Here is a 15601-nt window from a genome sequence, read left to right on the forward strand (position 1 = left end):
ATGCTATTATTTTCCCTTATAACCATGTTATAAGGGAAAATAATACAATCTACAGAATACCGATCCCAAGCCCGAACTTCTGTGAAGAAGTTCGGGTTTGGGTACCAAACATGCACGATTTTTCTCACGAGAGTGCAAAACGCATTACCGTTCCCGCGTAACGCACCCGCACATGTTTCCGCAACGGCCGTTTGAAAGAGGCCTACAAGTGGACCGACCAGGCATTTATAGTTAATGGGCGCCAGAAGTGGAAAAGGCTATTTAGTCCTGTATCATCTGGACAAGTGGCTATCCATCTAAAATCATTAAAATGTAAGTGTAACAATATTATAAATATCCCAAAAAGGGTCACATCCTAAATTGCCTGTTTTATTGACTCCTTGTTATATGTAGTGATTAAAGTTCCAAGCGCTTAATTTACATACAGGTACTCCAGACTTTTTTTTTGTCTAACATCACTGGTGTCTTTTCTTTGACAGCACTGTTTTTCATCTTCTCCCTTACAGGACTATTGATTGAGTGTTGTTTAGTGTTCACTCTGTTTGGTAGAGGAAGGTGTGCTGCACCACTTGTGCAATTAATGGACTTAAGTAAAGGGGAAAATGGTGAGAATTTGAGAAGCTGTGAAATCTCTAAAAGAGTTGGATGACATGTTTCAGTAGTGCATCAGTAATGTCAACGGTGGTTAGAAGAGGGCACTGTAAAGAATGGTCAAGACAGACAGTTGCAAGCCAAGATCAATGTATAATCTCAAAGGACAGCCACTGCATGACAAATTGCAGGGGCTACTGCAGAACCAATGAATGCCCAGACCATAAGGAACGGTCTACTTTAAGGGTTTCTACCATCAGATTTACTGTTATGTATCTGACTGACATTAACAATGTGCTAATGTCAGCACTACATGACAGCGTGTTTCTAACATTTGTCCCTGCAGCCGTTTTGCTAAAATATACACTTTTATAATATGCTAATGAGTCTCTAGGTGCTATGTGGGCATAGATTCAGCACCTAGAGGCTCCGTCTACTCACCCTTTATCCCGCCCAGGTCCTCCGTTCTGCTCGCCCCGCTCCTCTTGATTGATGTCCAAGTTCCATGCATCGTTGAGGAAATCCCGCGCCTGCGCTGTTCACCTCTGTATTCGGCGCAGGCACAGTGAGGAAGCCGGCACCAGGAGCGCGGCCTTCAATCATCCGGTGCAGGTGAGTAGACCGAGCCTCTAGGTGCTGAATCTACGCCTACATAGCACCTAGAGGCTCATTAGCATATTATAAAAGTGTATATTTTAGCAAAAAGGCTCATTAGCATATTGGAAAAGTGCTTATTTTATCAGAACGGCTGCAGGGAGAAATGTAAAAAACATACTGTTATGTAGTGCTGACATTAGCACATCGCTCATGTCAGTCAGCTCCATAACAGTAAATCTGATAGTAGAAACTCTTTAAAGCAGGCCTGCATTCACACACTCCAACAGCTCATTTCCCAATGACCTCATCATACCCAAGAGTGCCATGAGAGAGCTCATTGGAGGCATAAATGGCAAACAGTCTTCAGTAATCAGAGATAACACCCGCGCTATACAACTTTCTTTTCAGGACGGCCCATGCACAGCAGCCAACAACCATCTTGACTGACCTATGGGTCCAAGTTGAAAGAGATTGGAATGACATACCACAGGAGGATATATAGTATGTGTATGACCGTTACCAGAGTGGCAGCCTGTACTGCTGCAAGGGGAGATGCCACCCAATACCGTGATCCTGCCACAACATATACTCTGCTGGAAAATAAAGGGTGCACCAACTTGTTTGTGTGATCATTAACCAAACACCACTAGCAGTTTATACTTTGTCAGTTTCAGCTCAATCACATTAAGTTTTCCAGGTGTTTTTTTTTATTTTTTGCTAGTGTACTATCAATATCTGATTTGTCAGGTTTTTAAAACTGGGACTGCCTAGAGCAAAGAGCTATGTCCTTGTTGGCTTTTTACTGAAACATCATCCTTTCCTATCTAGGTCTATATTGGGAATGACAACCCCACTCAAGTGACTCCCAACTCCCCCCCCAAAAAATTATGGTTGAGACAACCTCTTTAATTTTGTAATAATTTTTTGAGAAAATATCCAGGTGATTTTACACTTGGAGCTCCACAGCAGACATATGCACACAGTTTTAGTCAGTGGTACTGTAAATTACTACTGTCAGAGACAATATATGGAGTCATACGTTTAAAATTATAGGACAATATGGAGTCATAATATAAGTGTAAAATGATAGGACATATTATATATGAATATAAATTACATACATGGATATACTTCCTTCAGAGTTCTTAAAGATTGCTACATTTAAAATGTTTCCTTTTCACATTTTGAATTAGCACAACGTAGAATTTTTTTTCACACTGGTCAATTAAAACCTAGAAGTCCTTTAACATAGACCAATATATTAGGCAATTATTGGGAATGAAATACATGTCCCAATAATTGCGCGATCGTCAGTGGAAATAATGACTGCATTTACATGTAGCAATCACCTCTGCTACATGGGGACAAGTGATTGCTAGAGCGAATGCTTTTCCCCATAGAAAATTATTGTTCCTGTGCAGAAGATCCTTGGTCATACAGGCTGATCTACAGCACTGAAACCATAATTTTTTTTGTGCAGGTTGAGAGACACGATCACCCAATCAATAAGCGTTTGCTCGTTCACTGGGTGATCACCAGCACCTTTTAGACAGACCAAATGCTCATCCTTGATAACTGGCCTGATTATCAGTCTGTGTAAGAGGACCTTATGAAGGCAAATATGCAGAGAATAGAGAAGTTCACTGCCAACTTTAGCAGGTATCATGTACTGACAAACAATACCAGAGTAGTAGAATCTTAGAAAAAAAAAAGGAAGGAAGTAACATCCCCACCCCCAAGAGGCAGGTGGAAGAGGTAGGTATCTGAGAGGTAAACTATTTGGTTTTGTGAGGACTGCCATCATACATCCAATGATGACAATGCTCATCACACAAAAATATAGGAGAGTAAGTGGCACGTGCAGTCTTCTCGGAGGTCTTCTTGAACCCAGGAGCCCTGGCAGCCAAGAAGAGAGGCAGCGGTCCAGAATGTCCTAAAATTTTCAGAAGATAGTTTTAGTAATGCATGTCTGGGTTATTCTGTATATCTTCCAAGCAGCAGATGGATACACTTAATTTGGCTTTAGAATGTCCCTGATGTGTCAGGTCGTGGATTCTATGAAATGCCCAGTGGATGACATCTGGTAATGTGCAGTATACTGAATCAAGCTCAGTTTGTCACCATATCCCTGGCACAATTTGAACAACCCTTATGACCTGGTGCAATGTCATGTCAAAATCTAATTGGGGACTTAAAACATTTCAATAATGATCAGCCATTAAGTATTTAGTTAACTTCTGATCTTTGGTGGCTTCTTAAATGGTGCCTGGGCACAAGTACAACCATTTACACATGAATGTGTAATGACCTGAGATGCATCATGCTTTTTCTTTCTGTGCTCACTTAGCAAAATCAGAGAACAGTATGGCTATCCGCAGTTACTGCCAAGAACTAATAGGCTGCACACTAAAGTGACAATCTGCACAGCACTCACTTGGTACATCTTCTTAAGCTCAATTTACAGTAGAAAACCTTAACCCCCTCCTGACGCAGTGGTTTTCCTTTTTACCATTTAAATTTTTCACTCCTCGCCTTCCCAGAGCTATAAGGTTTTTATTTTTCCCTTCACATAGCCGTAAGAGGGTTTGTTTTAGCGGGATAAGTTGTAGTTTCTAATGGCATCATTTTATAGTAGTGGGAAGCTGGAAAATAAAATTTGAGATGGTGTGAATTTGGAAAAAATGCCATACCTCTAAGGCCTCATGCACACGACCGTTGTTCCGTTTTCTGTGATTTTCTGCGGACCCATTGACTTTCAATGGGTCAGTTGAAAACTCGGAAAATGCACCGTTTGTCATCCGCGTCCGTGATACGCGTTTCCTTTCTGTCCTATTTTTTTGACGGACAACGGTTCACTGACCCATTCAAGTCAATGGGTCCGTGAAAAAAACACGGAGGCACACAAGATTGTCATCCGCGTCCGTGTCCGTTTTTTTCCTATCATTTTCAAGGCATAGTTGACTTCGATTTTTTTTTCACTTTTCTGGTCTGGTGATCCTCCAAAAATCAAGAAAGAAAAAACGGACACGGAACAACGGAACCCCGTTTTGCGGACCATGAAAAAATACTGTTGTGTGCATGAGGCCTACGGGCTTCATTTTTACAGTGTTCCCCATGTGGTAAAACGGACCTGTTACCTTCATTCTCTGGGTCAGTACTATTACATTTATATTGTTTTTCTTGTGTTTTAATACTAAACTTGTAAAATGTATAAATTTTTTTTTTCATCACCATATTCAGACCCTGATGATTTTTTAACATCTATGTCTACGGAGCTGTGTGAGGGCTCATTTTTTGTGATACCACTGTGGTGTGTATGACTTTTTGATCACTTTTTATTCAACTTTTTTGGAGAGGCAACAAAAAAATGCTTACTCGCCCACAGTAAGGCCTAGTTCACACTTATAGGGTACTAGCATTATTCTTTTCTGGCATTGAGTTCCGTCCTAGGGGCTCAATACTGGAAAAGAACTGATCAGTTTTATTCTAATGCATTCTGAATGGAGAGCAATCCGTTCAGGATGCATCAGGTCGTCTTCAGTTTATTCTTTTTTACTTTTTCAGGACCTCCAAAATTCCGGAACACTTGCCGGATCCGGCCCCGAGTGTTCCGGCAAAATGGATCCGACATTGCAGTCTGCGCATGCTCAGACCGCAAAAAAAAAGTGAAAAATAAATAAATGCCGGATCCGTTTTTCCGGACGACACTGGAGAGACAGATCCGGCATTTCAATGCATTTGTCAGACGGATCAGGATTCTGATCCGTCTGACAAATGTCATCAGTTTGCATACGTTTTGACGGATCCAGCAGGCAGTTCTGGAGACCGAACTGCCTGCCGGAATCCTCCGCCGCAAGTGTGAAAGTACCCTTAGTTATTTGATCAGTTATTGTGAGGAAAAACCAGGTGCGGGTCAAAAACATGGAACAGGTGCAAATCTTTTCATTATACCTTCCTTACTACTGGTTTTGGCTCACAATACCCGATGTGTGAACTGAGCTTAACGCAGTTACGGTGTTTACTGTATGGGATAAATACGTTTATATTTTAATAGTTCGGGCATTTTGGGACGCAGCGGTACAAATGATCTTTTCTTTATTATTTATTTTTACTATGGGGAAAGGGGGGTGATTTTAATTTTATATTTTTAAAAACTTATTTTTACACTTTTTATAAGCCCCTCCCCAAGGGAACTAAATGTGTAGGTCACTAATGTTATTTAATATATTAGTGTATTGGAAATTTAGTATATTCTAATGTACTACTGTTCCTAGGTATGGCACATTTCGTCAAGGGAATAATATAAAGCTACTGTGCATATATAATTAGAATATCCTCCAGGAGCTTTTCAACATATACAGAATCCTAACAAATATACTACCCATGTTTTATGTATGTATATAAATAATGCATTTGGAAAGTCTACAGACCCTTTCACATTTTGTTATGTTGTGGCCTCGTGCCATTTTTCTGCACTTAGTAAGTACCTCATAATGTCAAAGTAAAAACAGAATGTTCGAAATCTTTGCTAGTTTTTTTTAAAAGGAAAAACTAAAATCTTACGCAGTACGTAGTTGAAACACCTTTGGCAGCGATTATAGGCTCCGATCCTCGAGTATAATACCAGAAGGTTTGCAAATCTGGATTTGGGAATTTGCTGCCACTTTTTTCTGCAGATCCTCTCAAGCTTTGTAAGGCTGGTTTCACACGGGCGATGCGGGTGCGTTGCGGGAACATGCGCAAATTTTCCACGCAAGTGCAAAACATTGTAATGTGTTTTGCACGCGTGTGAGAAAAATCTGGATATTTGGTACCCGAACTTCTTCACAGAAGTTCAGATTTTGGGTAGGTGTTGTGTAGATTATTATTATTTTCCCTTATAACATGGTTATTAGGGAAAATAATAGCATTCTGAATACAGAATGCTTAGTGCAATAGGGCTGGAGGGGTTAAAAAAAATAATAATAATTTAACTCGCCTCATCCACTTGTTTGCGCAGCCCGGCTTCTCTTCTGTCTTCTTGAGGAATAGGACCTTTGATGATGTCACTGCGTCCATCACATGATCTTTACCATGGTGATGGATCATGTAACGGACAATGTGATGAGTGCAGTGACGTCACCACGTCCTTTTCCTGTGCACATCAAAGATGAAGACAGAAGAGATGCCGGCTGCGCGAACAAGTGGATTAAGGGGAGTTAAATATTTTTTTTTTTTTTTTTTTTTAAACCCCTCCAGCCCTATTGCACTATGCATTCTGTATAAAGAATAATAATGATCAGGTCTCCAGCCCCATAGTCTCCTAGCAACCGTGCGTGAAAATCGCACCGCATCTGCACTTGCTTGCGATTTTCACGCAGCCCCATTCACTTCTATGGGGCATGCGTTGCCTGGAAAACGCACAATATAGAGCATGCTGCGATTTTCACGCAACGCACAAGTGATGCGTGAAAATCACCGCTCATGTGCACAGCCCCATAGAAGTGAATGGGTCCGGATTTCGTGCGGGTGCAATGCATTCACCTGACGCATTGCACCCGCGTGGAAATCACTCGTGTGAACCCAGCCTAAGGCTGCTTTAGGGCATCAGTGGACAGCCATTTTTAGATCTCTCCAGAGATATTCGACTGGATTCAAGTCAGGGCTCTGGATAGACCAATCCAGGACATTCTCAGAGTTGTCCCTAAGCCACTCCGATGTCTTGGCTGTGTGCTTCGGGTCATTGTCTTGTTAGAAAGTGAACATTCCACCCAGTCTGATGTCCAGAGCACTGTGGATCAGGTTTTTATTAAGTATATCTCTGTACTTGGCTCCATTCCGCTTTCCCTCAAGCCTGACCAGTCTCCCTGTCCCAGCCGCTGTCAGGATGGAATTGGGCAGGTGATTTACAGTGCCTGGTTTCCTCCAGATATGACGCCTATAATTGAGGCCAAAAAGTACAATCTTGGTTTCATAAGACCAAAGAATCTTGTTTCTCACAGTCTTAGGCCTTTTGCACACGGCCATATGGTTTTTCGGTCTGTTTTTATTTTGTTTCAGTAGTGTTTCAGTTCCCGTTCCGCTTCCGTTTTTCTGTTTGGTTTCCGTTCGTGATCCCTTTTTTCGTAGATCGGAAACAGAAGCATACAATAATGTTTAAACAGTAAGTAAATAAAAAAAAATTGGGCTGGGCATAAAATTTTTAAATAGATGGTTCTGCAAAAACGGAACGGATACGGAAGACATACAGATGCATTCAGTTTTTTTTTGCGGAACCATTGACTTGAATGGAGCCACTGAACGTGATTTGAGGGCAATAATAGGACATGTTCTTTCTTTCAATGGGATGGAAATACAGAAATGGAATGCATACGGAGTACCTTCCGTTGTTTTTGCGGACCCATTGAAGTGAATGGTTCTGCATACAGACCGCAAAAAAACGGAGCGGAAATGGAAAATAAAACTTTCGTGTGCAAGAGGCCTTAGATCTCTTTCACACAAATGTATTTTTTTTCTGTTTCCATTCAGTTTTTGAGGTTTCCGTTTGCGGAACCATTCATTTCAATGGTTCTGCAAAAAAACCTGCGCATTCCGTTTTTTCGTATTTCCATATATCCATTCCGCTAAAAGATAGAACTTGTTCTATTATTGTCCACAAATAATGTTCCGTCGCTCCATTCAAGTCAATGGGTCCACAAAAAATACGGAATACATCCGTATTTTGCGGATACATGCCCACTTTGCCCAAGTGTTTACTGTTTACAAACATTACAGTACATTACAGTAATGATTACAAATTTTATGTTTCCATTTGAGAGTCACAAAAAATGGATCGCATACGAAAACCATATGGAGATGTTTTTTTCGGAAATACGGAAACGGAACGGAAACAAAAAAAAAGGAAAAATGGATCCGTGAAAAACTGACTGCAAAATACAGAAAAATCCATACGGCCGTGTGAAAGAAGCCTTAGAGTCCTTTTAGGCCCCTTTCAAACGAGCGATTTTTCCGCGTGGGTACAATGTGTGACATGAACGCATAGCACCCGCACTGAATCCTGACCCATTCATTTCAATGGGTCTGTGTACATGAGCGTTTTTTTTCAAGCATCAGTTCTGCGTTGCGTGAAAAATGCAGCATGTTCTATATTCTGTGTATTTCACGCAGCCCTGGCCCCATAGAAGTGAATGGGGCTCCGTGAAAAACGCATTGCATCCGCAAGCAATTGAGGATGCAATGCGTTTTTCACTGATGGTTGCTAAGAGATGTTGCATCAAAACGCATTGCACCCGCGCGGAAAAAACTGAACGCGATGACAGACAAAACTGACTGAACTTGCAAAATGGTGCGCGTTTCACTGAATGCATTCGGACCTAATCCGTCACGCTCGTGTAAAAGGGGCCTTAGTTGCTTTTTTCCAAACTCTAGGCTAGCTTTCATGTCTTTTACTGTGGAGAGGCTTCTTTCTAGCCACTCTGTCATAAAGCCCAGACTGGTGCATTGCTGCAGTGATAGTTGACCCTCTGGAAGTTTCTTCTATCTGCATACAGGATTTTGGAGCTCAGCTAGAGTGATTATTGGGTTTCTAGTCACCTTACAAGACCCTTCTCTCTTGATTACTTAGTTTGGGAGTTGGGGGAAGCCAGCTCTAGGAAGACTTTCCAAATGCATTGTAAATACACACATCAAAGTAAATATTACAGAATGGCAAACACAGAATGACATGAATAAAGATACTAATCTGAAGAAGTGATGGTCTCCGCAAAAACTGTGTCCTGTCACAACTAGCTTTGCAGGGAACAGTAATACAACCATCTTTAAATTTAAAAAATAGTGTTGCATTTGCCAGCACAGCCAGTGGGCAGGAGCAGCACTGTGGTCCCTTCATTCTAAGAATCGTTGGGGGTACCTGCAGTCTTAACCCACCAATCAGTATATGCTATAACTTCTGCTGGAAATACCCATTTAAGGATACTTTCACACTACCGGCAGGCAGTTCCGTCGCGGGAGGATTGAAGGTTTTCATGGTAGGCAAGCATCAAATATGTTGCGGTAGAGAGTTCCAGAGCATGAAGGCTGCACAGGAGAAATCTTGGAGGCGATTTTGGGAACAGAAAAGTAGAGAAGGAGGTCTTGTGGGAAGATATCCGAAGATCAGGTCACAGATTTATGGAGAAGACGGGTTGTGGACACCCTCGTATGTCATAGTAGGTGTTTTCTACTGGATTATCTGGGGAACGGGGAGCTAGAGAAGAGACAGGAGAGTAAAGGGGGAGAGATAGATTAGTCGAGCAGCAGAGTTGAGGATAGATTGGAGGGGTGTAAGATTGATAGATGGGAGGCTACAAAAGGAGGATGTTACAGTAGTCTACGCGGGAGATGATGGGGGCATTTACAAGCATTTTGTCACATATTGCATTGAGGAATGTGCGGATTCGAGAGATATTTTTGGTTGAAGGCAGTAAAAAATAGAAAGGGCTTGGATAAGCGGTTTAAAAGAGCAGAACAGAAATCGAAGGTTACCCCAAGGCAGTGGATGGACTTAGTTGACTGGGGAGAGTGTGCAGCCATGGACTGTGATGGAAGGTCTGATGAGGGGCTGAGTGAGATGGTGGGAAAATTCTGGTTTATCCATGTTGAAGGCTATGTACACCTTTGGAGGCAAATGTTTTTGATAAAAATAAGTGAAATGCAATAAATTAAAAATAATTCCTCCAACGGTTTACATAGCCTTTAAGTTTTAGAAAGCAAGAGGAGAAGAAGATTAGGCATTGCGGTATTCTGGATAGTAAGGTGGTGATTAGGGATGAGCGAATAGACTTTGGATGCTTCATAATAATAATAATAATTCGTAATAACTTTGGCTCATCTGAACCAATACATTCTGCTCCCCCTCGGTACAGTATTACAACGAGGTTTTATGCGAATCGACTTCGGATGAAACATCCAAAGTCGATTTGCTCATCCCTAGTGGTGATATCTGTACCAGAAAGGTAAATTTGTGTGCAGTCAGCACAGAAGTGATACTGAAAGCTGTCCCAGGCCAAAGGTGTAAACTGAGAAGAGCAGGGGTCCTAGGACAGAGGAATGGACATTGTCATTATGCTTAGGGACACCCTGTGTATATAAATCTAATTTAGACTTTATTTTTAAAATGTCTCTGTGGGGATTTGAACTCACAACCCTCTACATTAAGGGCAAAAACCTTAACCACTGGGCTATAGAGCTCAATGCTAAGTCAGTGCTGAAAAACCTCATAGAAGTTTCTCTTGTATAATACAAGAGAAACTTCTATGCTGTTTTTAACAGAAAAGAAACTTCTATGATGTTTTTCAGCACTGACATAGCATTGAGCACTATAGCCCAGGTTCTTGCCCTTAGGCCTCATGCACACGACCGTTGTGTGCATCCGTGGCCGTTGTGCCGTTTTCCGTTTTTTTTTCGCGGACCCGTTGACTTTCAATGGGTCCGTGGAAAAATCGGAAAATGCACCGTTTTGCAGCCGAGGCCGTGATCCGTGTATCCTGTCCGTCAAAAAAATATGACCTGTCCTATTTTTTTGACGGACAACAGTTCACGGACCCATTCAAGTCAATGGGTCCGTGAAAGAACACGGATGCACACAAGATTGCCATCCGTGGCCGTAGGTTGCTTTCATACAGACTGATCCGAAGATCCGTCTGCATAAAAGCTTTTTCAGATCTAAGTTTTCACTTCGTGAAAACTCATATCCGACAGTATATTCTAACATAGAAGCGTTCCCATGGTGATGGGGACGCTTCTAGTTAGAATACACTACAAACTTTGTACAAGACTGCCCCCTGCTGCCTGGCAGCACCCGATCTCTTACAGGGGGATATGATAGCACAATTAACCCCTCAGGTGCGGCACCTGAAGGGGTTAATTGTACTATCATATTCCCCTGTAAGAGATCAGGGCTGCCAGGCAGCAGGGGGCAGACCTCCCCCCCTCCCCAGTTTGAATATCGTTGGTGGCACAGTGTGCGCCCCCCTTCGGGCCCCCCCTTCCTCCCTCTATTGTTAGAAATCGTTGGTGGCACAGTGTGCGCCCACCATCGCCCCCCCCTCCCTCCCTCTATTGTAATAAATCGTTGGTGGCACAGTGTGCGCCCACCATCGGCCCCCCCTCTCTCTATAGCAGTAACAACATTGGTGGCAGTGTGTGGCCTCCCATCCCCCCCCCCCCCGATCATTGGTGGCAGCGTGGTTCCGATCGGAGTCCCAGTTTAATCGCTGGGGCTCCGATCGGTAACCATGGCAACCAGGACGCTACTGCAGTCCTGGTTGCCATGGTTACTTAGCAATAGTACAATAGTAGAAGATTCATAGTTACCTGCTTGCTGCTGCGATGTCTGTGTCCGGCCGGGAGCTCCACCTACTGGTAAGTGACAGGTGTGTGTGGCGCATTGCTAAAGAACTGACACTTACCAGTAGGAGGAGCTCCCGGCCGGTCACACACATCGCAGCAGCAAGCAGGTAAGTATGAATCTTCTACTATTGCTAAGTAACCATGGCAACCAGGGATGCAGTAGCTTCCTGGTTGCCATGGTTACCAATCGGAGCCCCAGCGATTAAACTGGGACTCCGATCGGAACTACGCTGCCACCAATGATCGGGGGGGGGGGGGGAGAGATGGGAGGCCGCACACTGCCACCAATGTTGTTACTGCTATAGAGGGGGGGGGGGGCGATGGTGGGCGCACACTGTGCCACCAACGATTTATTACAATAGAGGGAGGGAGGGGGGGCGATGGTGGGCGCACGCGATGGTGGGCGCACACTGTGCCACCAACGATTTATAACAATAGAGGGAGGAAGGGGGGGGGCCCGATGTTGGGCGCACACTGTGCCACCAACGATATTCAAACTGGGGAGGGGGGGGGGGGGTCTGCCCCCTGCTGCCTGACAGCCCTGATCTCTTACAGGGGGATATGATAGTACAATTAACCCCTTCAGGTGCGGCACCTGAGGAGTTAATTGTGCTGATCACGGCCCCCTGTAAGAGATCGGGTGCTGCCAGGCAGCAGGGGGCAGTCATGTACACAGTTTGTAGTATATTCTAACTAGAAGCGTCCCCATCACCATGGGAACGCCTCTGTGTTAGAATATACTGTCGGAAATGAGTTTCACGATGTAGCTCATATCCGACAGTATATTCTAACATAGAGGCGTTCCCATGGTGATGGGGACGCTTCAAGTTATGTTCGGGTGTCCGCCTGGCCGTGCGGAGGCAAGCGGATCCGTCCAGACTTATAATGTAAGTCAATGGGGACGGATCCGTTTGAAGATGACACACTGTGGCTCAATTTTCAAACGGATCCGTCCCCTATTGACTTTCAATGTAAAGTCTGGACGGATCCGTCTGAGGCTACTTTCACACTTAGAAATGTTTTAACAATATAATGCAGACGGATCCGCTCTGAACGGAGCCACCGTCTGCATTATATGAACGCAAGTGTGAAAGTAAAGGGACTCCTGACTTTACATTGAAAGTCAATGGGGACGGATCCGTTTGCAATTGCACCATATTGTGTCAACGTCAAACGGATCCGTCCCCATTGACTTGCATTGTAATTCAGGACGGATCCGTTTGGCTCCGCACGGCCAGGCGGACACCAAAACGCTGCAAGCTGCGTTCGGGTGTCCGCCTGCTGAGCGGAACGGAGGCCAAACGGAGCCATACTGATGCATTCTGAGCGGATCCGCATCCACTCAGAATGCATTAGGGCAGTACGGATGCGTTCGGGGCCGCTTGTGAGAGCCTTCAAACGGAACTCACAAGCGGAACCCCGAACGCAAGTGTGAAAGTAGCCTAACATGAATAGTGCTTATTTCTTCTCTCTCTGGAGAATAGCAGTTCAACATGGAAAGTGCTATGCCTGCAGCGTTTTTTCATGTCCGTGGATCCTGCAAAAATCAAGGAAGACCCACGGACGAAAAAACAGTCACGGATCACGGACCCACGGACCCCGTTTTTGCGGACCGTGAAAAAAAACTGTCGTGTGCATGAGGCCTTAATGTGGAAACTTAAATACACAAGGTGTCCCCCAACAGTGAAAAGTTTGATTTTATTGGGAATTTTTTTTAGCAAAATGTGAAATATGATCAAATCAACACCCGTATTAACCCACACCAACCTTTTTAAACTTGTGTAATTTTTTGTTGGGAAAGATGGAAACCCTAACAGCCCCCCCACTCAGGACCGCTCACTGCACCACGCCTCATCAGGACTCGCTTAAAAAAAAAAGAATATATATATAATTTTCATTGTGATATTCTGACAGTCATAACTTTTTTATAGTTATGTCCACGGAGATGTGTGGGGGCTAATTTTTTGCGGAATGATCTGTCGTTTTTGACAATACCATTTGTGTTGTGTATGACTTGATCACTTTTTATGCAATTTTCTTGGGAGATAGTGATTTAAAAAACTCGAAACGGCCTTTTTTCAATTCTCTGTTTAGCCATTCACCATATGGGCTAACTTTTTTTTTAATATTAAATGGTATGGGCGCTTTCGTATGCGGTGATGGCCATAATTCAGTTTTTTTGTTTCTTTTTATTTTGGGGAATGGGGGCGATTTAAATTTTTATGATTTTTTTTTATATATTATATTGCGTCCTGGCGGCGGCCCTGTTATTCCGAGTGGACGCGCCGGCACGTCCTCTTGCGAGAGGCGAGATTTCCTGTGAACGCGCGCAGGATCGGCCGGTAAGAGAGTGGATCTACAGCCTGCCAGCGGCGATCATTCGCTGGCAGGCTGTAGATGCGATTTTTTTTTTAACCCCTAACAGGTATATTAGACGCTGTTTTGATAACAGCGTCTAATATACCTGCTACCTGGTCCTCTGGTGGTCCCTTTTGCTTAGATCGACCACCAGAGGACACAGGCAGCTCTGTAGCTCTGTAATAAGTAGCACCAAGCACCACACTACACCCCCCCCCCCCGCGGTCACTTATTAACCCCTGATCACCCCATATAGACTCCCTGATCACCCCCCTGTAAGGCTCCATTCAGACGTCCGTATGTGTTTTACGGATCCACGCATCCATGGATCGGATCCGCAAAACACATACGGACGTCTGAATGGAGCCTTACAGGGGGGGTGATCAATGACAGGGGGGTGATCACCCCATATACACGCCCTGATCACTTCCCTGTCATTGATCACCCCCCTGTAAGGCTCTATTCAGACATCCGTATGTGTTTTACGGATCCACGTATCTGATCCGCAAAACACATACGGACGTCTGAATGGAGCCTTACAGGGGGGGTGATCAATGACAGGGGGGTGATCACCCCATATACACGCCCTGATCACTTCCCTGTCATTGATCCCCCCCCTGTAAGGCTCCATTCAGACATCCGTATGTGTTTTACGGATCCAGGATCCATGGATCGGATCCGCAAAACACATATGGACGTCTGAATGGAGCCTTACAGGGGGGTGATCAATGACAGGGGGGTGACCAGGGAGTGTATATGGGGTGATCACCCCCCTGTAAGGCTCCATTCAGACGTCCGTATGTGTTTTGCGGATCCGTGGATCCGCAAAACACGGACACAGCGGATCCGCAAAGCACATACGGACGTCTGAATGGAGCCTTACAGGGGGGTGATCAATGACAGGGTGGTGATCACCCCATATAGACTCATTGATCACCCCCCTGTAAGGCTCCATTCAGACATTTTTTTGGCACAAGTTAGCAGAAATTGATTTTTTTTTTTATTTTGTTTTTGTTTTTTCTTACAAAGTCTCATATTCCACTAACTTGTGTCAAAAAATAAAATCTTACATGAACTCACCATACCCCTCACGGAATCCAAATGCGTAAAATGTTTTAGACTTTTATATTCCAGACTTCTTCTCACGCTTTAGGGCCCTTAAAATGCCAGTATAAATACCCTACATGTGACCCCATTTTGGAAAGAAGACACCCCAAGGTATTCTGTGAGAGGCATATTGAGTCCATGAAAGATTGAAATTTTTGTCCCAAGTTAGCGGAAAGGGAGACTTTGTGAGAAAAAAAATAAAAATCAATTTCCGCTAACTTGTGCCCAAAGATTTTTTTTCTATGAACTCGCCATGCCCTTCATTGAATACCTTGGGGTGTCTTCCTTCCAAAATGGGGTCACATGTGGGGTATTTATACTGCCCTGGCATTTTAAGGGCCCTAAAGCATGAGAAGAAGTCTGGGATCCAAATGTCTAAAAATGCCCTCCTAAAAGGAATATGGGGCCCCTTTGCGCATCTAGGCTGCAAATAAGTGTCACACATGTGGTATCGCCGTACTCAGGAGAAGTTGGGGAATGTGTTTTGGGGTGTCATTTTACATATACCCATGCTGGGTGAGATAAATATCTTGGTCAAATGCCAACTTTGTATTAAAAAAAAATATGGGAAAAGTTGTCT

At 43.8% G+C, this 15601-nt stretch overlaps 1 protein-coding gene across 1 annotated transcript in view; it reads right to left on the bottom strand.

Moving 5' to 3' along the window:
* Window positions 1–1909: 1909 nt before the first annotated feature.
* Window positions 1910–15601, bottom strand: part of LOC122934392 (somatomedin-B and thrombospondin type-1 domain-containing protein-like) — a 57315-nt gene continuing 43623 nt past the window's right edge. The window contains exon 5 of the mRNA XM_044289822.1: window positions 1910–3121. Coding sequence (XP_044145757.1) covers window positions 3016–3121 — 106 coding nt within the window. The 3' untranslated portion in view covers window positions 1910–3015. The remainder of the gene's footprint in view (window positions 3122–15601) is intronic.

Source organism: Bufo gargarizans, chromosome 1 (genome assembly GCF_014858855.1).
Source record: "Bufo gargarizans isolate SCDJY-AF-19 chromosome 1, ASM1485885v1, whole genome shotgun sequence".
In the NCBI taxonomy this organism is placed as follows: Eukaryota; Metazoa; Chordata; class Amphibia; order Anura; family Bufonidae; genus Bufo; species Bufo gargarizans.